General features: G+C 44.5%; 1 protein-coding gene across 2 annotated transcripts in view; it reads left to right on the plus strand.

Moving 5' to 3' along the window:
- GNPAT (glyceronephosphate O-acyltransferase) overlaps positions 1-24,705 on the plus strand; it is a 29,938-nt gene that overhangs the window by 4,912 nt on the left and 321 nt on the right. Inside the window, exons 2-16 of one of the 2 annotated variants that reach the window (XM_060125456.1) lie at positions 2,971-3,153; positions 6,904-7,008; positions 8,328-8,504; positions 10,417-10,546; positions 13,621-13,748; positions 14,449-14,524; positions 14,777-14,928; positions 15,076-15,206; positions 16,671-16,894; positions 20,139-20,381; positions 21,780-21,859; positions 22,722-22,862; positions 23,139-23,238; positions 23,323-23,416; positions 23,913-23,974. In XM_060125456.1, the coding sequence (XP_059981439.1) occupies positions 2,971-3,153; positions 6,904-7,008; positions 8,328-8,504; positions 10,417-10,546; positions 13,621-13,748; positions 14,449-14,524; positions 14,777-14,928; positions 15,076-15,206; positions 16,671-16,894; positions 20,139-20,381; positions 21,780-21,859; positions 22,722-22,862; positions 23,139-23,238; positions 23,323-23,416; positions 23,913-23,974 (2,026 nt within the window). The remainder of the gene's footprint in view (positions 1-2,970; positions 3,154-6,903; positions 7,009-8,327; positions 8,505-10,416; positions 10,547-13,620; positions 13,749-14,448; positions 14,525-14,776; positions 14,929-15,075; positions 15,207-16,670; positions 16,895-20,138; positions 20,382-21,779; positions 21,860-22,721; positions 22,863-23,138; positions 23,239-23,322; positions 23,417-23,912; positions 23,975-24,705) is intronic. The other variant, XM_060125457.1, reaches the window with a different exon arrangement.

Below are 24,705 nucleotides of genomic sequence, written 5' to 3' on the forward strand. Positions count from 1 at the left end.
AATTGTGCTATATTCCAAACACAGCTAGATGATGGAAATACAAAGAGGACACAAACCGTCCTGCCCTCAAGGTATTTGCATTCTAGTAGGGAGACAGACATGCAAACGATTACATGTTATGGGACACATACCACAATAGACGTATGTAGAAGGTACTGAAGTCCTGATGAGGAAGGGAGAGTAATTCCATCAGGGGAACTCAAGGAGAGCTGTCACAGCAGAGTGATGCCAAGGCAAGGGTGACAGGAACAGAAGGGCATTCCAGGCAGAGATGGACACGTGCAAAGGCCCAAAGGCATATCAACAAGGGACTGTGTTGGGGAAATCAAATCACTCACTGTTGAGTGGACCATGAGTGTGGTGGGAAGGAAATGCCAGGTCATAGAGGTTCTCATATGACGCCAGAAGTGGCTTAGGTCTTGTTCTGAAGGAGGTGAGGGGTGTCATGTAAATATTTTAAGCCAGAATTGTGTTTTAAAAAGGGCACATGGTGGCATGGAAGACTGATTCAAAGGGACAAAACATAGGCAAGGAGACCAGTGAGGAGGCTGTCGTGATAAAGAGCACAGGCTGGACATGTGAACGAGGAGTAGACATGATGGATCCTTAAAGGCCGTGTTAGCAGGATGGAACGGATTGCATGTAAGGGGTGAGGGAGGAAAGGTCTAGAATGATGTAAACACAGGGATGTAGATGGTGTGGGGTTATTGACTGAGATTTCAGGAAAATGATCAGCTTGTAGGATTGTGCGGAGGAGAGATGAGTTCAGTTTTGGGAAAGCTGGATGCGAGAGGAGGACAGGGCAAGGGATTCAGAAGCATAATTATTTGAAACCAGTTGAGTAGGTGAGAGTACTCAGCACTGTGTGGAGTGAAGAAAGGAGGGATGGAGATGTTAACATATACTAAAGGAAGTGGGAGGAAAGAAGACATATTTGTAATTGGGGGAGGAAAATTTCCCCCAGGTTGAGAATCTCTGGATTAGAGAAATGAGGTGGGGTTTTTGCTGTGACAGAGTCATGAATTAAAAACCACAGTAGGAACATTTCAGAATAGCTGTAGGTAATGAAAGGAGGGAGTGCTTGAGAACGGTGTCCCACGGTGCGGAGGTCTAGGAGGAACGAAGACTTGAAAGAGGCCAGGGTCTAACGATTAGATTTGAAAGAAATATTAATGTCTGTTACGCTTTTTATAGTAGCAATGAATGAAAAAAAGAGTCCAAACATCCAACATTAAAAGTAATATCGTGCGAGAAACTTAAATGACATGGAGGAGTGTTTATAACATTAAGTAAAAAGAAAATCAGGAGACAAATCAAAATGTATGTGTGGTGAGGGAGGGACTTTTCACAGGCACAGAAAAAAGCATTCACTGAAATGGTCTCTGGCTCATTGGGAGACAGTTGATTTTAATTTTCTTCTTTGTGCTTTTCTGTATCTCCTCAATTTTTATAATGAACATGTATCACTTTGGTAATTAAAACATTACATTCAGAAATTAGGGAATACAAAGGTGACGGTGCAGCCACTAAAATATTTTAAAACAATATTTAATATAGGGAAGTATTCAGAATACAGTTGATAAGGCAAGATAAACTATATTTGGTAGGGTCCATGTTTTAAATTTAAAAATATGTATTTTTATATCTATGAATGGAAAAAATAAGGGAACTAGTAAGTGTTACAAGTAGTTATTCCCAGGGTGTAACACTGTGGGCAGTTTATCTTTGCTTGTATGTTTCCACGTTTCCAAATCTTCCATAATTAGCATGCTGAGTAGTATAGGGTAGTGGTTAGGAACAGGGTCTGTGAAGCGATAAGGCTTCAGCTTGAATCCTGTCTCTGTCCTCTGAGAGCTGTGGGACCTTGGCTGAGTTATTTCACTTCTCTGTGCCCTGGTCTCCCCACTGTGAAACGTGGTAGTGATGATAACTCCCTCACAGGTTTGTTGTGAGGATTGACCCTTCGTATAGGTAAAGTTCTTAGGACAGTGCCTGACGCTTAGGAAGCAACGACGCATGTTAGCTGTACTTATTATTACTACTATTACTTTTATCATCAGAAAAACAAACTTTTAAGAATTAAGAATTCAGAAGTCGTTGGTAGCCTAATAACGAGCAGTTTCAGGGGCTGGTTGGATAGAAGCTGAATTTCAGTCGGTTGAAAGGAGAAAAGAAAGTAACACAGCAAAATACAGACTGCACCATAGTAGCTTATATGGGAGCACTTTGGTCTTGAGTTTGCACCCATGTAGTTTTATTTGATTTGACATAATCTTGACTCTGATGTACGCTTTAATTTTTAAAACTAAGAGAGGCAGACAGAACAAGTTTATTGGTGTGATTGACGAAATCTGTAAAGTTGATCAGATTCTCTAGAGCCTAATGTCCCACCTTTGCTATGTTTGTTAACTTTCATAAAGGGGCACTGGCTTTATAAAGGTAACAGTCAGAAATATGATAATAAAATATTATAATTCAACATCAATTCATTGATCCTAATAATAGCTACATTTCTTTTTCTTTTTGGTAATTTTATTCTTTTTTTTAATTTTTATTTTTGGCTGCGTTGGGTCTTCGTTGCTGCGCACGGGCTTTCTCTAGTTGTGGCAAGTGGCAGGCTCCTCTTCGTTGCGGTGCGCGGGCTTCTCATTGCGGTGGCTTCTCTTGTTGCGGAGCATGGGCTCTAGAGCACAGCCTCAGTAGTTGTGGCGCGCGGGCTTAGTTGCTCCGCAGCATGTGGGATCTTCCCGGACCAGGGATCAAACCCGTGTCCCCTGCATTGGCAGGCAGATTCTCAACCACCGGGGAAATCCAATAGCTACATTTCTTTTTCTTACTATGTGAAAACCTAACATCGGAACACTCTGCTCTTGTTCTATGTCATAGAATAAAAATTTTGGCTAAGATGAAACCTTACCAATGTAGTTTTACAGCATGTGCATTACTTTCTTTCATTTGCCTCATCCACAGAAGGAACTCAAAAAGTGGGATCAGTTTGAAGATGCTTTGGAGGAGAGGAGGCATGTCAGTGACCTGAAATTTGCCATGAAATGCTACACACCTCTTGTCTACAAGGGAATTACTCCTTGCAAGCCAAGTGACATTAAATGTAGTGTTCTCAATTCTGAAGAGATTCATTATGTCATTAAACAGGTAAGTGATTTCCTCTTCAGCCATAGCCAGATTTGTTCATTGTCAGCAAGTTCTCTTCTTGATTCTATGAATTTATTTTGCTATTTTTAATGTATCTTTTTAGATTTTGCTATATTCAGCACATTCATCAAATGTTTATTGTACCCATAATGCATCTTAGCCCCTTTGCTAGACATTCTGCCTAATAGCTAGTTGAGCAGCGTTCTTGACCTCATAAGTGTATAGTCTAATAGGGAATGATGACAGTTGTGCAGGCAATTACAGTGAAATATGATACAAGACATGCTAATGGGAGGCCAGTGTACAGGGGCATTAATTAGTTATAAGAGCAACTAATTTTGTGTAGGGAGTTAGAGAAGTGATTTTATAAATGAGGCCTGAAAGATGTTTGGGGGTTTTCCAAGTGAAGTGGGTGAAGAAGAGTGTTCCTAGCAGGGCAAATAACTTTTTCCCTGTGGTTTTGAAACCTCGTGGCACATTAAAATTATTCGGGGAGGGGCTTCCCTGGTGGCACAGTGGTTAAGAATCCGCCTGCCAATGCAGGGGACACGGGTTTGAGCCCTGGTCTGGGAAGATCCCACATGCCGCAGAACAGCTGGGCCCGTGCACTACAGCTAGTGAGCCTGCGAGCCACAACTACTGAGCCCGCGCACCTAGAGCCCGTGCTCCACAACAAGAGAAGCCACCGTGATGAGACGCCCGTGCACCGCAGCAAAGAGTAGCCCCCACTCGCCACAACTAGAGAAAGCCCGCACACAGCAATGAAGACCCAACAAAGCCAAAAATAAAAAAATAAATAAATTTTTTAAAAAATAGAACGTTTAAAAAAAAATTATTCTGGGAGCTTTTAAAAATCCCTGTGCCTACGTCTCACCCTCATACCAATTAAATCATAATGTCAGGAGTGAGAAACCAGGCATCCGAAGTTTTTTAAAAGCCCAGTCAATTCCAAAGTGTGGTGAGGTATGGGAACCACCAGCTTATTTTAAGGCAAAGAGCACATGTGTGTTCGTGGTATTGAGAGGTGTTCAGTGGAACCAAGACTGAAGAGAGCAGAGGAGGGTGATGACAGGAACTGGGCTGGAGAGGAGAGCAGGCCACGTCACGAAGGGCTTTGTGAACCGTCTGAAGGAATTGGATTTATCCTACACACAGTGCAAAGCCATGGAAGGGGTTCAGGTTGCAGTGTGGCGTGATCAGTTTATGTTTTAGAAACACCATTGTGCTGAAGGAGACGGGAAGGCTGTGTGTGGTGCTCCTGCAGCAGTCCCTTTGTAGGATCGTAGCTGCCTGGACTGGTAAGTGGTTATAGAAACAGAGAAATGGTCAGGTTTAAGAAATGACCAGTTGGGTGAATGAAGTGAAGGAAAGGAAGAATCAAGGCTGATAGAGCCATTCACTGAGATAGGGACTTAGAAGAGGGCTTAGGAGAGAAGCTGTGCTCTACTTTGCACACGTCATTTGAGGACATCCAGATACAGGTCCTTGGCAGGCATGATCGGAGCTCCCCGACGGCGGGCTCTTCTATCATATCGTGCTCCTGTGCCTTGAGGTTCACAGAGAGATCCTGCTTCTTTGACTTTTCACTGGAGGTTAGTCCGGTTTGTGGCCTTGGGAAGATTCTTCATTTTGCAGCGGCACTGGGGTTGGGGGCTGCGTCACACGGCTTGCGGGATATTAGTTCCCTGACCAGGGATGGCACCCAGGCCCAGACAGTGACAGCATGGTGTCCTAGCCCCTGGACAGGGATGGAACCCGGGCCCAGACACTGACAGCGCGGTGTCCTAGCCACTGGACCAGGGATGGAACCCGGGCCCCGGACAGTGACAGCACGGTATCCTAGCTACTGGACCAGGGATGGAACCCGGGCCCAGACACTGACAGCGCGGTGTCCTAGCCACTGAACCAGGGATGGAACCTGGGCCCCGACACTGACAGCGCGGTGTCCTAGCCACTGGACAGGGATGGAACCCGGGCCCAGACATTGACAGCACGGAGGGAGCCCTAGCCACTGGACAGGGATGGAACCCGGGCCCAGACACTGACAGCGCAGTGTCCTAGCCACTGAACCAGGGATGGAACCCGGGCCCAGACACTGACAGTGCAGTGTCCTAGCCACTGGACAGGGATGGAACCCGGGCCCAGACACTGACAGCGCGGTGTCCTAGCCACTGGACCTGGGACGGAACCCGGGCCCAGACACTGACGGTGCGGAGCCCTAGCCACTGGACCGCCGGGGAGCTCCCAGGAAAATTATTTGTTATCTTTATTATTTGCTGTCTCTTTTATTCTGATTCGGACATATGACCTATGCTCTTAATCGTATTGTTGTGATCTATCTTGGGGAATCTATTAATCTTGTCTGACTGAACTTATTTCATAAGTGAAGTCAAATTCTCTCTCTCTCTCTTTTAAATTGCTGTATTTCTGGTGCCTAGCACATAGTACACATTCAATAAATATTTCTTGAATTAATGAATGGAAAAAAAATACTTTGGTCCTATCCCCAGAGATTCTGGTGTAATTGGTCTAGGTTAGGACCCAGGCATTTCTCTTTTCTTCTTCTTCTTCTTTTTTTTTAAGTTTCCCCATGTAATTCTAATGCACAGCCAGGTTAAGTGCGACTGATTTAAGCCTGTGTTTTTCAGACTTGAACGTACTGCTGAGAAAAATCATATAATCGAGGTAGATTGGAATTATTATAAATTCTTGATTATGCAGCACACTTGCGCCCTCTTTGTTACCCAGTCATTGATTGTTTCCCTAGGAAACTCTCTCCCTTTCTCCAAAGTGGCAGTTTCAGTTGCCCCATTCTCCTTGAACCTCCAACCCTACCTTCTCCACTTACTCTGGACAGATGACTTTTCTTCCTACTTCACAAAGAAAATTTGAGCCATTATATAAGTGAGAGCTGTTTCAGCTCTCTGAGATCAGGCCCGTAATTTACCTGCATCTAACACCCGTGATTTTCTTCTTCCCTCCTACTAGAATGGAACAGGGATCCCCTTCTGTTCGAGTTTAATCCCTACCCTACTCCTTTGCTCCGAATTCCACCTCCCCCCTCCTCCTCGGGAACTTTGCTTGTCGTCTGTCCCCTCAGTTGTCTCAACTTCTTCCTGTTATCAGCTCTTTACCATCAGCATTTAACATGCTCACTTCTCTTCCAACTTAATTAGACTTCCTTTGACCACATTCCTTCTCTACTTACTACGCATCTCTTCCTTTCCCACTTCTGCTCTGCTCTTTGAAGAAGTTGGCTGTGTTTTCTGTGCTTGTTGCCCTACTTTCTCACCCTTCATGTACCGCTCAGCTCACTGGAATCTGATTTCCAACCCCCTGTAGGAGCTCTTCCCAAGATGGTGAATGACCTCCTTCTTGCTCGTGGCAAAAATCAACCTCATTCAAATCCTGGATAGCTTTTGGTACACGCTCTCTCCTTTCCAGGACACCACACTCTCCCACTTACCCACCACATCTTTTTGATTATTTCCCAGTTGTCTTTATGGGCTTCTCTTCCTTTGCCTGTCTCTTTAAATGCTGCAGTTCCTCAAGATTTTGTTCTAGCCCCTTCTTATCTACCCACTCACTGGGAGTTTTATTTATTGCCAGAATTTTAAGTACCCTCCTTATGCTAATATCTCCGTATTATAATATTACTATATAAAAATAATATATTATCATAAGTAATATAGATAATTAGTATCGCTTCAGCCCAGATCTCTTTTGAGTTTCATACATATATTTCCACAGTTTATTGGGTATCCACTGGGTATCCACTTGGAGTGCTTCCAGAAGCACTCTGAAAGCATTCAAGATGTCTACCTCAAAGTCTTGGATCCACCGCACCCCTGTACTGTGTGTATTCCCCCCTCCCACCCAGATTGTCCTGTCTCTAAGAATGCCCCCCCCACATATGCTAGTTGCTCAAACCAAAAATCTGGATGCCGTCTTCAGCTTCTTACTTTCCTCTCACACGCTCCCAGGCACTAAGAGCTGCTGATGTGCTCTGCTGAAAATGATGTACCCTCCTAAAAATAGCGCTGGTCTACCTCCGTCCATCCCTGCTGCCACTTCTCCAGCTGAGGCTGCCTTTATCTTGCAGAGTGCAGTAGCAGCCATTGAAGGGGCTTTAGCCAAGGAAGGATGTGATGACTTCTGCGTTTAAGAGACTGCTCAGGCTTGTGACATGGACAAGAGACTGAAGAGGGACATCACTGGGGACAAGGAGTTGTAAGACCGCTGCTTCTCTCAGGTTTCCAGGGAGAGGGGTCTGTAGGGACAGCACATCAGTCGGGCAAATGAGAAGCCCAGGTGCACAGAATAAGAGGCCAGGCCATTCTCTTCTCTGCTTTCCTCCAGTGCCTTCTGAACAAGCCAGCCTTTTCACCTGTGTTCTTCACCTATCCAAGTCCTTCCTGTCCCCAGGGGTCTTGGCTTTCCCACTCCCCAGCCTTCTCAACCGGCTCAAACTGGCATGAGCATTTTCTGTCTCGAGGAAGGTCCTCTCCTGGCAATGTATTCTTTCTTTTTAATGCTCCAGTTCTCTCTTTCCCTTCTGATCCTGATTCCTCAGATGTGTAGGCTGTGCGACTTCCCTGGTGGTGCAGTGGTGAAGAATCTGCCTGCCAATGCAGGGGACACAGGTTTGATCCCTGCTCAGAGAAGATCCCACATGCCGCAGAGCAACTAAGCCTGTGCGCCACAACTACTGAGCCTGCACTGTGGACCCCGCGAGCCACAACTACTGAGCCTGCGTGCCTAGAGCCCATGCTCCGCAACAAGAGAAGCCACCGCAATGAGAAGCCCGTGCACCGCAAGAAAGAGCAGCCCCCGCTCGCCGCAACTAGAGAAAGCCCGCGCGCAGCAACGAAGACGCAACGCAGCCAAAACTCAATCAGTCAAATAAATAAATTTTAAAAAAAAACAGCTGCAACAATGTACTGAAAGTAACTACTAAGTGTATGCTCTCAGACACTAGATCTTGAGCAACAACTTATTTTAGAGAATTTGGATGTAAGCGTAAACTATATCAATTTAAATTAAGAAAAGAACATACCATTTTGAGTTATATAATAACATTGGTCCATTTGGAACTGGTCCTACTGATTTGAGCAAAAAGAATTTTGACTTTTTTTTTTCCCAGAAATTTATCCCTGCTTTCCCTTTTCTTGTAGCTTTCCAGGGAATCCCTTCAATCTGCTGAGGTCCTGCGAGAGGAAGCCTGTGGCATCCTGGATGAAATGAACCACAAACTGCGTCTGGGAGCCATTCGGTTCTGTGCCTTTGCCCTGAGCAAAATCTTTAAACAAATTTTCTCGAAAGTGTGTGTAAATGAAGAAGGTATTCAGAAAGTGAGTATTGCTTGTAGAAAAGCAATCTCTTCTTCGGTCCCTCACAATTCATTCAGCTCAAAGGCATCCCGCTTTGCACCCGATGAGCAGGCCCTGGTTAGCAGGTGGCCTCCAGCCTGAGCAGAAAAGACTCCGCCTCTCTGCGGGGTGTTTTTTCCTTTTACCTTCAGATCTGCAGGCTTCAGACAAACTAACTTAGTTACAGACTTTACAGACTAACCTAATGTCAGATGTTCATAGAGTTACAGAAGTCATACAAAGAAGTTCTACATATTCTTCACCAAGATTCCCCTACAACATGTTCTCTTTCCTTTCCTCACACACCTTTCTGGTGTGTTTTCCCTATAAACAAGGACATTCTCTTATGGTGTAATTATCAAAATAAGCAAATTAACATTGACACAGTGCTGGTAATACAGATCTTATTCATGTTTCACCAGCCGTCCCAGCTGTGTCCTGTATAGGCCAAAGAAAGTCCTGCATCGTGTGTTACAGTCAGCTCCCATATCTCTTTAGACTCTTTCAATCTAGAACAATTACTTAGGCTTTGTTTGTGTTTCATGATATTACTTTTGAAGAAATCAGGCCAGTTATATTCTAGTGTCCCTTGATTTGGGTTTGAGATGTTTTTTCGATTAGGCTCAGGGCGTGTCCTCAGTGTATCAGCCCAGAAGCACGTGGCCTCCGTTTGCCTGTTCCTGGTGATGGTCATGTTCGTCACTTGGCTACCGTGCTCCTCGCCAGGCTCTTGGCCCCTGTAGAGTTACTCTTTGTGCCCCTGTAATTAATAAGTATCTTGGGACAAGACACTTGAAGGATGCTTCAGTACCCTGTTTTTCATCATACTTTCCTCCACGCGTTTTTACAGCCACTGATGTTTTTTGCTTGAATCAGTTATTACTCTTATGATTGCCAAGTGGTGATTTTTCTAATTCTGTCACTCCTGTCATTTAATTGTTTACTTTTTTCTGAAAGTAAGAGCTTTCCCTATGAAGATTATTTTTATTCATTTGTTTTTAATACCTTTCTTCTCTTACTAGGAAGCTCTTACCTTCACCGGCCTTCCTCCTCATACCTTTTAATGCTTTGTTTTTATTCAGTCATTTATTTTGCTTCCAAGTATTTCTTCCTGCTGTGACTGATTTCTAGATTGCTGACTTACGTCTGCATCTCTGTCGGAGAACGTTTGATACGGTGTTGGGAACGGGGGATGTTGCTGGCTATGTCTTGTTTGTCGGTAGGTTATGTATTTCGATTTCAGAAGAACAGACACACGTTGACACAGTGGGTGTTTTTGAGACTGACAGCCTGAGGAATGGATCGGGAAGCTCGGATGCATCCCTCCCTGCTACAAGGCGCCCACTCTCCCTGACAGTGAACCCAGTGCATAAATAGAGAAATACCATTCCTTTCCTTGGTCCTAACAATTTGTAATTTTTTTTAATCTCCCTGAGAGAAGTTTTGTTTTCTCTTCCTACGAACTAACAGCCAGTCTAGCGCGGTGGCTGACAGTTGACTTTTTAATTCAGACTGACAGATCCAGTCCTAGCTCCACCATGTATTAGAGGCATGACTATGTCACAAATGAGGAAGCTAAGGCTTAGGCCTTATGTACAAATACATGGTATTAAACAGTGCATGTAAAATGCTTAATATGCTTCTCAACTAATACCAGTTAGTGATCATCACCAGTATTATGATGATCCGTAAAATTTATTTTTGCTGTCCTTGCGTTATGGGAGATTATTTAACTAGAACTCTGAAATAAGTTTTGTGCACGTGGTCGGGAGACACAAAAGCATTACTCGTATTCCCTCTGTGCATACGCACATTCTTCCGTTTTCTGATTTAAGATAGCGATTTTAATAATATGAAAGCTGAAATTATTCAAAGTGTAACATTTGTTTTAAAGCTACAGCGAGCCATCCAGGAGCATCCTGTTGTTCTGTTGCCCAGTCACCGAAGTTACATTGACTTTCTGATGCTGTCTTTTCTTTTATACAACTACGACTTGCCTGTGCCGGTCATAGCAGCAGGAATGGGTATGCATTGGTTTTTTCCCTTTTTTTAATTATAAAAATTAAGGCATTCACGGGAATGATTTTAACAGTGCCGAGGTTATTTGAAGAAAATGATGAGAATAGCTTCTCCCTTCTTTCATTTATTTATTTATTTATTTATTTATTTATTTATTTTTGGCTATGTTGGGTCTTGGTTGCTGCGTGCGGGCTCTCTCTAGTTGGGGTGAGTGGGGGCTGCTCTTTGTTGCGGTGTGCAGGCCTCTCGTGGCGGTGGCTTCTCTTGTTGTAGGGAACAGGCTCTAGGCACGCAAGCTTCAGTAGTTGTGGCACGTGGGCTCAGTAGTTGTGGCGCACAGGCTTAGCTGCTCCGCGGCACGTGGGATCTTCCCAGACCAGGGCTCCAACCCGTGTCCCCTGCATTGGCAGGTGGATTCCCAACCACTGTGCCACCAGGGAAGTCCCTCTCCCTTCTTTCTACAAGTCCCAGTGTTTAATAGGTTGGATTCTGTCCTCTGCACTGTGCTTTACTGTGCCTACCCAGACATCAGCAAGCATATATGCACATAGGGTTTTTGGTTCAGGTTGAAAAATGAGATTATACGACCTGAATGTATTACCTGCTGTTGTTATTTTTATTTGGTAATATATCAGTGGCTATCTCTGTAGGTCAATAAATAGATCTAAATTCTTTTAACATGGTTTTCAATTGTGGTGAAATGCACAAAACATGAAATTCACCATCTTCAGCAGTTTTGAGTGCACATTCAGTAGCATTAAGTTCACACTGTTGTACTCTCATCCATCCACAGAAGGCTTTTCACCTTGCAAAATGGAAATTCTGTCCCCATTAAACGCTTAGCTCCTCATTCTGTTCTCCCTCCAGCCCCTGGCACCCAGCACTCTCCTTTCTATTTCTGTGAACCTGACGGCTCCAGATACCTCCTGTAAATGGAGTCAAACAGGATTTGTCCTTCTGTTGCTGGCTTATTTCACTCAGCGTGATGTCCTCAGGGTTCATCCGTATTGTAGTGTCTGTCAGAATTTTCCCTTTTTCAAGGCTGAATAATATTCCACTGTATGTATATACCATGTTTTGTTGATGCATTGACCCATCCCTGGACACTTGGGTTGCTTCCACTTTTCGGCTCTTGTGATTAGTGCTGCAGTGAGCATAGGTGAACAAATACCTGTTTGAGTCTCTGCTTTCAATTCTTCCAGGTATACACCCAGAAGTAGAATTGCTGGGTTAGATGGTAATTTTATTTTTAATTTTTTGAGGAACTGCCATACTGTTTTCCACATGCAGTCACTGCACCATGTTACACTCCCACCAGCAGGGCACAAGGGTTCAGTTTCTCCACATCCTCTCCAACACTTGTTATTTTCTGTTTTTTTAGGTTTTTTGTTTTTCTGTTTTTAATAATAGTCATCCTAATGGGTGTGAAGTGGCAGCTCATCGTGCGCTTGATTTGCATTTCCCTGGTGATTAGTGATGTTGAGCATCTTTTCATGTGCTTGTTGGCCAATTCTATATCTCCTTTAGAGGAGTATTCAAGTCCTTTTGGTTGTTTGTTTTCTTTGTTGTTGAATTGAAGGAGTTCTTTATATGTTCTGGATATTAACCCCTTATCAGATATGTGATTTGTAAATATTGTCTCCCATTTCACTCTGTTGATTGTTATCATTTGATGAGCAGAAGTTTTTAATTTTGGTATACAGTCGGCCCTCTGTATCCACGGGTTCCACATCCATGGATTCAACCAGCCATTGATCAAAAATATTCAGGAAAAAAAAACTCCAGAAAGTTCCAAAAAGCAATACTTGAATTTGCCATTCACAGGAAACTATTTACATAGCAGTTACATTGTATTTACGACTGTTTACATAGCAATGGTATTAGGAATTATAAGTAATCTGGAGATGATTTAAAGTGTATGAGGATGTGCTAGGTGATATACAAATACCCTGCCCTTTTATATAAAGGACTTGAACATCCAGGTGTTTTGATATCCATGGAGAGTCCTGGAACTAATGCCCCACAGACTCCCCCCAACCCCAGGGACAGCTGTAGTCCAGTTTATCTGTTGTTTCTTTTATCTTCTGTGCTTTTGGTGTCATATCCAAGAAATCATTGCCAAATCCAATGTCATGAAGTTTTTCCCCTATATTTTCTTCTAAGAGTTTTATTGTCTTGGGTCTTATATTTAGGTCCTTGATCCATTTTGAGTTAATCTTTGTATGTGGTGTGATTTTTTTTGGTAAGGTTCCAACTTCACGTCTAACATTGTTACTGCTATATAATATTCAGGAGTGTATATGTATCATAATGTGGTAGTTTTGCTGTTACAAACAAGCTTTCAATATATTTTCATATTAGTGCTTTTATTACTGTAGGATTGATTCCAAAAAAGTAGGATTGCTAAGGCAAATAAATTGTTTATCATCTCCTTTATAAGCTAGCCAGGAAAGCTGGGGTTCAAGCCTACACCTTTGCTAATAGACACAGTAAACAGTAAAGTAGAAACTGCCAGGACCTTAAGCACTTTGAAAGCATTTCCATCTATATAGACACATGAAGTTATTTGAAAATTAGGGGAAAATGAAAAGAACTGTTTTAAAACAGATGGTAGAACTCTTTCTCTCATTCTGGACTTGCTTTTCTTTTCTAATCTGTGCCACTAAAAGAAGCGTGGTATTTTCACCTGATGGTTAAAAAGGAAAGGTGAGAGCTAGTTTGGCCTGACTGTGCAGAGCAGGGAGGATATATGTTGATCCGTCACTGAGGTCAGCGGCACTGCTGACTAAGGAAGTTGGCATGATGGCATAGTTGAGGCTGTCCCATTGCCTGCTGCTGCCCCACCTCTAGCTGGTCTGGTTGTAAATGCAGAGGTGCATGGGGAGTGGGGTGCACAAGGTAACCTCCCAGCCAGCACCTGCCGACGGAGTCCCTTCTTTCCTTAATTCCATTAGATGCTTCTTCTTAAGATTAGGGGTGTCTTACGTACATGAAATCTATCTTAATAGAATCTGAGTTGAGCTATTCATAGAAAGCTTCAAGGTCTGCAAATCAACATTAACCGTTGTTTCTTTCGTAGACTTCCTAGGAATGAAGATGGTTGGTGAGCTGCTGCGAATGTCGGGGGCGTTCTTCATGCGGCGGACCTTCGGTGGCGATCAGCTCTATTGGGCGGTGTTCTCTGAATATGTGAAAACTATGTTACGGGTAATGCAAATAATAACCGACTACTTGCAAGCTGTGTTTTCTTTTCACTGAAGTTTGCTCTAAGATCTTACTTAAATTCGTGACTTTTTCTTCTTTTTTGTTTTTTCTTTTGTTGCAATAGATACTTTTTTTAATATAAATTTATTTAGTTAGTTATTTTTGGCTGCGTTGGGTTTTCGTTGCTGCGCATGGGCCTTCTTTTTAGTTGCGGCGAGCGGGGGCTGCTCTTCGTTGCGGTGCACGGGCTTCTCGTTGCAGTGGCTTCTCTCATCGCAGAGCACGGGCTGTAGGCGTGCAGGCTTCAGTAGTTGTGGCTCACGGGCTGTAGAGCGCAGGCTCAGTAGTTACAGCACACGGGCTTAGTTGCTGCGCGGCATGTGGGATCTTCCCAGACCAGGGCTCGAACCTGTGTCCCCTGCATTGGCAGGCGGATTCTTATCCGCTGCGCCACCAGGGAGGCCCTAAATTCGTAACTTCTGAATGGACTGCTTAGCTGGTTTTTCCCCCTCGAGGAATGTGCATAACCTCCGCAATCTGTTTCCTCTGTGTGACTCTCTTGTCTAAGTTTCACTGTGAGCAGTGTTTGCTCGGAGGGCTGGGGAGGGAACTCAGGAAAAGGAATCAAAAGAAGCATTTATCACTTTGAGAGTAGGCAATGGGTTTTGTGTTTGTTTTGTTGGTTTGTGTTTTCTCTTTACAGAATGGTTATGCTCCTGTTGAATTTTTCCTCGAAGGGACAAGAAGCCGCTCCGCCAAGACACTGACTCCAAAATTTGGTAGGTTCCTTACAGCCTGAGGGAAAAACACAAGCCCAGAGGCTCCAGGCGTGGCGTCATCGTAGCTGCTGAATAGAACTTGACACTTGTTTTGCAAGATGTTCTTTACTTCATAAGTGTAACTGTTTCTTTAAGTTCAACTGTTTATATTTATGGACTTGGTATATAATGTATACTTTTAGTATCTTTCTGCGGCCTTGTTTGCTTTCCTTTTCAATATGTTTGAACAATCATTTCTCCGTACGTTTACAGGTCTTCTGAATATTGTGATGGAACCGTTTTTTAAAAGAGAAGTTTTTGATACCTACCTTGTTCCAATCAGCATCAGTTACGATAGGATATTGGAAGAAACTCTGTATGCTTATGAGCTCCTAGGGGTTCCTAAGCCGAAAGAATCTACAACTGTACGTAAAGGATAGCCAAGCTTGATCGTACTGGAATTTAAAGAAATTAAATTTCTTTAAATTTATATTTATTTATGATGTACTTTATACACCAACTGATTTCTGAATGTATTCCTGTTTTCTTTTCCCCTGTTGTGATACTCTCAGGGATTGTTGAAAGCCAGGAGGATTCTCTCTGAAAAGTTTGGAAACATTCATGTGTACTTCGGAGACCCTGTGTCACTTCGATCTCTGGCAGCTGGGAGAATGGGTCGGAGCCCGTATAACTTGGTTCCAAGGTGCAAGGCCTGTGTTTTCATAACTGACATAGAAACAAGGATGAATATATGAAAGTGTAAACTGTGATTCTTGAGTTGACCACTTCTAGCACTGAAACTTGGTTATCTGAGATCACACCCCGGAGAAGCAGAAAGCTTCAATTAATATGTTCGCCGGACACTTAACTGCAGGATATATACATTAAACATGCAAAACCAGACAGTGCTCAAACAAACAAAACAAAACGCAAAACCCATTGCCTGCTCTCAAAGTAATAGATGCTTCTTTTGATTCCTTCTCCCCAGGCTCCCTCCCTAGTACCCTACTGACTTAAAAGTGTGAAGAAATAAGCCGTTGTTAACAAGTGCATGTATGGGAATTGCTGAGCACTATTGGTAGGCCAGCCAAAGTATCTACTAAGTATTGTTTTTGATCCTAGAAAGGATTCTTTAATGATAACGAATGGGAGTGAGTGCCTGTTCTCAAGAAGGTGATAGTTTTGTGGCAGGGAAATGTGTTCGCTTCTTCCAGCATGCAGGTACAGATACACATGTGGGTTTTCTTAATGTAGAGAAATACACCCGCAGGAGTAAAGGAGACCAATCGCCTGCCCAGCCGGGCTTCCGTGACTGCAGCATCCTTCATAATTTATCTGCGGCGCCAGTGGTCCCACGGCAGCTGGCGGCCTCGCGCGCAGCTTCATCAGCTGTCAGGGGCAGATGTTAGCTGTCTGCAGCCACGGGCTTTCACTTGGCCCATCTCAAATTGGCCAGTTGTATCCATTACCAGGGAGTCCTCATTGGCTACAGCTTTCGTGCTAAGCCACCTTACGTGCCTGCTGTTAGGTCCTGTGCATATATCTTGCCCCAGCCAGCTCTGGGTAGGTTCTGGGTATCATCTGACTCAACGCTGGCTGTTTCACGCATGAGGACTCTGTCAGGCAAGGACCCAGACAGTGCCTAGCAGGTGCCCTGAAGCTTCTCAGAAGGGCGGTGTAGCAGTCAGGCCAGCGGTACAGCCTGTCAGTACAGGCATGAGCAGTTGCCATGCATATCATATCATCACCTGTTAGGCGTGTTCTACAAGAGCCATGTTCAAATCCAATCCTGTGGATTCTCAGGAGACCGAGCAGTTCAGTCCGCGGGAGGAGGCATCGGTTTTCACAGAAGAAGTGATGTAGCCCACTGACAAAGCAGCAGCAAGTGTTTTTTGTCTGTTTGCTTTGGCCTGGAACCAGGGATAATAAAACCAACCCTCTTGCCTTGAGTGTTTTTAATCACCTCTCAAGAGCATAGCCCAGAGACGAATGGACAGATCCCACTCTAGTAAAGTGAAAGTATATTTTTGCAGCGTGACCTGAGAGAGTTCAGTTGGCAGAAAGTATGAGAAACCTTCTAAAGGGTCTGTCTTCTCCCATTCCCTTCTCCACTCACATTGTCTAAGCAGCAGAACTGTAATTGGTTGTTCTGTATTCTTCCTTTTAGATATATTCCTCAGAAACAGTCGGAGGACATGCATGCCTTTGTCACTGAAGTTGCCTACAAAATGCAACTCCTGCAAATTCAAAACCTGGTTCTGAGCCCGTGGCCACTAATAGTTGCTGTTCTGCTTCAGAACCGGCCATCCATGGACTTTGATGCCCTATTGGAAAAGACTTTATGGCTGAAAGGCTTAGCCCAGGCCTTCGGGGGGTTTCTCACTTGGCCTGGTATGTATGTGGGACATATGTGGTGATAATGCTTGCTTTTTTTATTTCTTAATTTGGAAAAGTTGTAGCCTAGACGTGAAAAAAAAACCCATATAGGACTTTAAGCAAAGCATTGCTCAGAGAAAGCAAGCCTAATCTGTTTTTATCACTCTAGGACATTGAACGTTGCATATCAATTATTTGAGAATAATTGTTTACATGTCATTTCTCCCTAGGAGGCTCTGAGTAGACAGAGGACCAGAACACCCTCCCTTGCTTCCTAGCAGAGTGGAGAATAAATAATGACTCTCTGTGCTCCACATATTCTTCCCTCTACACCCACCTCTTTCTTTTTCTTCCTTTAAATTTTTTTAAAATTTTTATTTATTTATTTTATTTATTTTTGGCTGCGTTGGGTCTTCGTTGCTGCACGCGGGCTTTCTCTAGTTGCGGCGAGCGGAAGCTACCCTTCGTTGTGTGTGGGCTTCTCATTCTGGTGGCTTCTCTTGTTGTGGAGCACAGGCTCTAAACTCGTGGGCTTTAGAGTGCAGGCTCAGTAGTTGTGGCGCGCGGGCTTAGTCACTCCGCGGCATGTGGGATCTTCCCGGACCAGGGCTCAAACCTGTGTCCCCTGCATTGGCAGGTGGATTCTCAACCACTGTGCCACCAGGGAAGCCCCTACACCCACCTCTTTCTACCACATTATATTTGCAACCCATTTGCCTCACTGGATTGTAAGGATTAAAGGGCTGGTCTTGGAGAACTGTATACAATTCTCTGATAATAACAACTTTGTAGAAACCTCACTGGAGTTATGAAGACTATGCCGGGAGTTTGGGATGTATATGACAATAGTTAGCTGAAGTTGTTTTCAATCTCTGCTTTAAAATTGTAGAGACTACAATTGGAAATGCAGTCTTTTTAAGACCGGATAATTATTTATAGTCAAGTATTTACTGTCCACTCATTAAACCCATACTGAGTACCTAGTGGGTGCTGGGAACTCCCAGGGGTACAAAGATGAACTAGATGCAACCCTTGTTCTGGAGGTTCTGCTGGTGTGTAGAAGACAGGGTGGGTAGTAATGTGTAAACTAGTAGAGAGGGCTCAGGGACATAAAGACAAAGAGCTACGGACAGATTGCTGGGGCTTACTGAGACTGCTGCGTAGGAAAGGGCCCACGCGCAGGGAAGATTTCATAGAAGCTACCTGAGCCCATCTTGGTGGGGCGGTAGGAGCTCTTCAGGAAGACAGATGGAGAGGAGCGTTGTTAATGTAAGGATCAGGAAACACGCGATGGCGGGTGTGACAGGCCCGGGCATCCCTTGAGCTGCTGGCGGTTGGTAACATTAGAACATTGGCTCTGGGAAGGGAGTGATGGAGGCGGAGATGTGGACAGAGGCTGGATCATAGAGACCTGCTGCCTGGGGATCTAGACTGGAGTCTGTAGGTCACAGGACGCAGACGTGGGTTTTAGGCAGCGAAATGTGAGGGATTGGCCTTTAGCAAGCAGCCCGGTGTCAGGTTTTTTGTTTTTTTTATAGGGTGGTATGTTTTTGTTCTTTTATTTTGGCTGCACTGAGTCTTAGTTGCGGCATGCAGGGTCTTAGTTGCAGCTCCTGTGCTCGGTAGTTGTGGTGCACGGGCTTAGTTGCCCCGTGGCATGCGGGATCTGGTTCCCCGACCGGGAATCGGACCCAGGGCCCCTGCATTGGGAGCATGGAGTTTTACCCACTGGACCCCCAGGGAAGCCCCCTGATGTCAGTTTTAAAGATGGACCACAGTGGGGAGAAACCGGAGGCAGGGAGACAATTGAGCAGGTTGCCGTGCGTAGATAAGAACTCAGGAAGCCGAGCCAGGCAGCGGCAGAGGGCGGTGTGGCTGAGAGAGGCTGGGAGGAATTGCCAACAGGAGTGCCGGCCAGTTGAGTGTTGGTCACCGGGAGGGAAGTAAAGATGAGTCCGAATCCCAGTATTGTTAACGGTCTGATGGGACGCAAAGGACATGTGGACTGCAATACAAGGCAGAAAGTCGTGAAAGACGAATGTTCGGCCCAGAAACGTGTGAAAGCAGAGGCACCTGTCTTTCTAAGGTGTTGGTTTTTCAAGAGGGGATAAACATGTGGCCAGTTCACAGCGAAAAGTACCTGTGCAGATGCCGCGACAACTCCGGTTGTTACAAAGTGAGAGCTGCTCGGTATCCAAGTACCAGAAGTCATGTAGTTATCAAACACTATTCCTAATCTAGAACATGGTATGTATATTCGGTGCCTTTTTGCTTTTTTACCCAGATTATCCCATATATTCTTAAGCATTCTGTCTAGGCCTTTTTATGATATACATATCATTATATTGTACATGTCAGATAAATGATCTTGTATTATGTGTATGATGTCATGTGCTGCACCCTTACCTCGAGCAAGCTGAGACAAGGCAGGTTAGCCCAGAGCGGATGTGATGAGTCCGAAAGGAGAACCGCAGCTCCCCTTTGTCCCTTCCGTGACACACTAGCAGTGCCCCTGCCTGGCACACCTGTCAGCCAGCTCTTTGGCTCGGGTGAGCAATAAAGGTATTTCCCTTATCAAGAGTGTTGTTAAATATCACCGTCTCTTTATTAGACTTGTCATTCTAACTCCTTGGCTATCTCTAGGCCAGTGTAGTGTCAGGTGATGACTTACCGGGAACTGTTATGAGCCTGCCTCTTCAGTTATCTTTGATGTAGGAAAACCAGAAAAATCTCCTCAGCGTCCCTCTGTGCTCAGAGAGACCTGAAGCTAGAAGAGTGCCTCTCTGGGCTGCCCTCGGGTTTACCTGCAAAGTTGTAAAGCGATATCCTTGCCGTCTCGGAATTGGTCTAAGCGAGGTGTGTGTGTGAAGCATGTCTTCTTGTCTTAGTATTCTTAAATTCCCATATATGTGATTTTCTTGTCCTGTAACTTGCAATTACAAAACCTTGGTTCCTGAGGAAGTGTTGGTTTTCAGAGTGGGAAGTGATGTGCATTTCAGAATGGCTGACAGATTGGGGGTAGACAAGAAAGCATGTTACATGTCCTCAGAGAGAGCTGATTTATGAAAGAGTGCTTTTAAAATACCCTTCACATATGGTATCATTAGCCCAATAGGTGGAGCCTAAAACCCGTACCTGGCACTTGAAAATAAACGTGTCGGGTCAGTAGCGTTGATTCATACTGAGCCTAAGACTCCCAGCAGTAACCATCCCATTTCTGTGCCATTTGCCTGAATGAATTGTCTGTGTGTGCGTGTAGATAATGAACTTGCTGAAGAAGTGGTCCAGTCCAGCCTTCTTCTGCATTCCAACATCGTCAGCCTCGTCAAAGACCGGGTGACTCTGAAAGTGGACTCTGGAGGCCCAGAAGTGGTCGATGGGCTTGTCTTCCAGCACGTCACTCTGCTCGTGTGCTCGGCTTACAGGAACCAGCTGCTCAACGTTTTTGTCCGTCCTTCCTTAGTAGCTGTGGCATTGCAGATGACGCCTGGGTTCAGGAAAGGTAACCTTCGGGAAGGTGGTCTTGAGTTTTGGAAGAGACCTGGCCGTTGAGTTCCATATAGAGAGCAACGTTTGAAGCCTTCTGTTATGATGGTCTGCCACATGCCTGCAGCCCACACACCAGCAAGGGATGGGACCTCTTCTCAGAGCTCATTAGGTTTTTTTTCCCCTACATACCTGGCCATAGAATTTGGGAATTGCAAGGGACCTAAGAAATCATCTCATCTCAACCTCTCCTTTTATAAATAAGGAAAGTGAGGCCAGAGATTCCTGATCCCTTAAGGATCTGGGACTAGAGCACAGCTCCCCACTTGCTGGTCTGATGCTCTTTTTCTGACGTCACTTCCCGCATCTGACAGAAGCAGACAGGGCGGGTAAACGGTCCAGCGGTGTGAGTGCTCGTCGCACCGAGGAGTGTAATAATGAGTAGAACTTTTTTTCACAGAAACCTGTAGTCAAGGCCAGGGGTTTTCTCCCCGGGCTGCACCTTAGAATTTTTGGAGGCTGAGTCCCATCCCCAAAGGTTTCTGATGCAACTGGCGGGGGTGTGGGCCAGAAATCAATGTTTTTGTTTTTGGCTTTTCAAAGCTCTGTAGATAATTATTAGGAAAAGCCAGAGTAGAGAAACACTGAGCTCAGCCACAGACCTTTAGCCTTGGAAGGAACCTCAGAGGTCCGGCGTTCATGCCCTCATTTTGTGAATGAGGAAACTGGGTCCCAGAGACGTCAGACAGCTTAGTTCAGGACACAGAAAACTCAAAGCTTGATCTTAGTTCTGTCTGAGGCTTCTTACGTTGGGATTTGTCCACAACTGCGGGGCACATACGTGGTCTTCTAGAGTGTTTCAGTGTGAACACCCTGAAATTGGAGGCAACCGTTTGTGTCCATATGGATGTATATTTTTCTAATGAGAAAATTCACGTCAGGAAGCTGGTGTATAGCCGACGGTCAGGGCAGACCTACGCGCCCGAGGGATAAGGTCTCTATGATTGTGTGCCGGTGTGTCCTAGCGCTAAAGGCACAGTAGAGACATCAGCAGATACGAGTGTGGAAGGGAATGAAGGAAGCCGTTCCTTTCCTTCTCTGCTAGGGAACCACGTGCAGGGGAAATGAAGTGCCCTGGCTTCTGCGGAATGTGGCCTCTCGCTCTTTACCAGACTGACTGGTTAGAGACCTGGTTGTAATTCAGTCTCAACCATTGAAACTGTGCTAGCCTGTAGTTTCTCTGTAGGTAAAATTTGGATTGGTTATAGCTTCCTTTGGGGGCCTTAATTCTTGTCCCTGGTATATGAATAATATGCCTTTAAAATACTGCATTTTGGAGTATCATGGACTTCTTGGTACTCCCTGAATGTTTAAAGAGCAGAGTTGTAATTTTATGTAATGAATTTATTTCCAGAGGATGTCTACAGTTGCTTTCGCTTCCTATGCAATGTTTTTTCAGATGAGTTCATCTTTCTTCCAGGAAATGCGCTAAAGGTAAATCCTTCCTGCCAAAGAGCAGGTGTGTTTGCGGAGTGAGTTCTGGAAACGTTAGGCTTGGATTCACGGGGGTGTCTTCCCTGCCTTCAAGGCTACGTGCAGCAGAACAAAAGAGAAACATGGACACTCACAGTTCAACAAACTCTGTTTTAATTCTTGGTCAGGTTTAATCAATAATTTAGGGATTATTTGGTGAGAGGAACCAAACCTTTGAACCATTAGCGCAGCCACTGTAAATAAACCAACTCTATTTTGTTAGAAAATTTAGCAACCAGCACACTTTATCCAGCACCACTTGTTAGGATGAGTAGGCCCTTTTGCTTTGCGATTAGAGAACAGTGGTCCTGCCTGGTGGTGTAGACAGCAAGTGAAGGATCGGGCTCCCAGAGCTGGACTTCTGGCTTGCTGGGCTGGGGGCAGTACCAGCATTGACAAGTGGGTTAAGTGTCTGTCCGTTAGGCTGAGGGCCACAGGTTTTATTCAGTAGGAAATGAGGGCAGCCGTTCTCAGCATAACACGATTCTCAGTACTTTTTGGACTTGCTACATGCACTTCTATTCAAGAGCAAGGAGTATGCTCATCAGTGCAAAGCGAAGGAGAATCTGTGGCCCAGGTGATGATCTCTGAGGCTCATCAGCTTTTTGGTGTTTGCTGTATTTGAGGTTCAGCACTGTGAGTGTTGGAACACTGCTGCTCTGGCTCCTGTCTGACAGCCACAGCAGTCGGGAAGGCTTGCAGAATTGGCTGGTATTTCCCTTGTTCTGAGGGCACAGGGCTGCACGTGCTGAGCCCAGCAGTGGATCGTTGACCTAAGTTATAAATTAGAGGGTGCATTCTGTCTTCTCCCCTCCCCTTGCAGGACTTTGAAGAAGGCTGTTACCTGCTTTGTAAAAGTGAGGCCACACAGGTGACGACAAGGGACATCCTAGTTACAGAAAAAGGAAATACTGTGCTAGAGTTTTTAATAGGACTCTTTAAACCTTTTGTGGAATCTTACCAGGTGTGTAAATCTTTCGCAAGTTCTCCTTCATCCTCCCATAGCAAATATAGCTAAGACTTTCCTACCCTGTACTTGTTTCTGGTCTGAAGAGCAAGTGTCTTCCCCAGGTGAAAGGTAGAACTTTTTTTGGTGGGGATCAGGGGGAGGTCTTAATTCTGCTCTAATATAAAGTATCGTTCTGTCAAGAGCGGCAGGTGTAAAGTTATTTACTCTTCTCCGGTATTTGGCTGCTCTGTTTCACTTTCTGTTCCTCTCATCCTCCCTCTGAAAAATCAGATAATTTGCAAATACCTCTTGAACGAAGAAGAAGGCTCCTTCACTGAGAAACAGTACTTGGTGAACGTTAGAAAATTCACAGGTCAGCTTCTCCATCAAGGTGAGTCACACCTCTGTGGGTGGTAACTTCTGTTAGTTGAGCACAGAAAGTAAGCCACTAACTCTCCCTTTCCCTCTCTTTTAGGTGCCTCACAGTGTTACGATGTATTATCCTCCGATGTACAAAAAAACGCCTTAGCAGCTTTTGTGAGGCTCGGTGTGGTGGAGAAGAAGAAGGTGTAAGTAACTGTGCACGATGCCCAGGGTGAGCTTGGGGCAGCGACAGCTCAGAACAGTTGGGCACCAAGTCAAGAGAGAGAGATGTGGGAATGCAGGATCTAGGAAACATGACATCATGCTTCACTTATCCATGTCCTGGTTAGCTAAGTCACTCTGAGTTACCATGCGAATTTTATTGTGGGTGTGAATAAAAACCACATTGAAGCAAAGAAAGAAAGTGCTTTAGGCCAGCATTTTAGCTTCGACCTAATATGGAAATTTATAGGTTAATTATAAGAAAAGTTGGGGGGCGGGGCATGTTGTGTGTGTGTGTGTGTGTGTGTGTGTGTGTGTGTGTGTGTGTGTGTATTCTTACATATATATACACACAACTTTCAACTATTTCAAACGAGCCCTGAGGAAGACTGTTTAAAAGTAGTCTTACTATATAAATGATGAATGTTGTCTTTTCCTCCTGGTTTATGCAGTAAGAAAGCTTGTTACTTTTTCTCCTAGAAATAATGATTATATATTTACTGTGAATGAACCTGCCACAACAAAGTTAGAAGAAATGCTTGGTAAGTGCTGCTTAATAAAAATATGATGGGTTTGCACATTGCACTTATCAACATGTAGTAAAACAAGAAAGGATGGCACTAAATGCTTTATCAAAATGAACAGCAGTAGGGTTTTAGTATACGCAGAGAACTATTTCTGTCATCTAGAATTTTCTCAAGGAAACTAAGGAGAAAACTAGCAGAGAAGACACAGCAGGCATAAAATAGGCGGTCTTATACAACATAAAAATGATCAGCTCCTGACATAACTCATCAGGGTCCAAGATCTAGACCTTTCCATCTAGTCCTAGTGAGCATCAAGAAAATTCCTCTCGTTTTGGTCCTTGGATTCACTTGCTCCCTCTCCACCCTCAGATCTCTTCTTTCCCGTGTGAGGGTCGGGATCAATGTCCACATCATATATAGACTCTGAACTTGAAATTGGGGGCTGATAGCACATCCTTAGGAGAATAATCCAATCCAGACTCTTCTGCAGATCCTATCAGCTTATAAAGAAATAGTCCAGTCCCAAAAGGCGAGGCCATTTGTTTATGGTATACAGTAAGAGTCAAGACTTTTGACCCCATTGCCTCTGCGACACCACTGCTTCTCCAGCGAAGGGCGCTGCTGTCTCCATTGGTGCTTGTCAGTCTGTAAAACTCTGCACAAGTGTCATGTGTTTCTCTTTTGCCAGTGCCTAAACAGTTGTACAAGGAAGGGCAAACTCAATATCATTTCATGAGCCGTCTCTG

The sequence above is a fragment of the Lagenorhynchus albirostris genome, chromosome 16 (assembly GCF_949774975.1).
Source record: "Lagenorhynchus albirostris chromosome 16, mLagAlb1.1, whole genome shotgun sequence".
NCBI lineage: Eukaryota > Metazoa > Chordata > Mammalia > Artiodactyla > Delphinidae > Lagenorhynchus > Lagenorhynchus albirostris.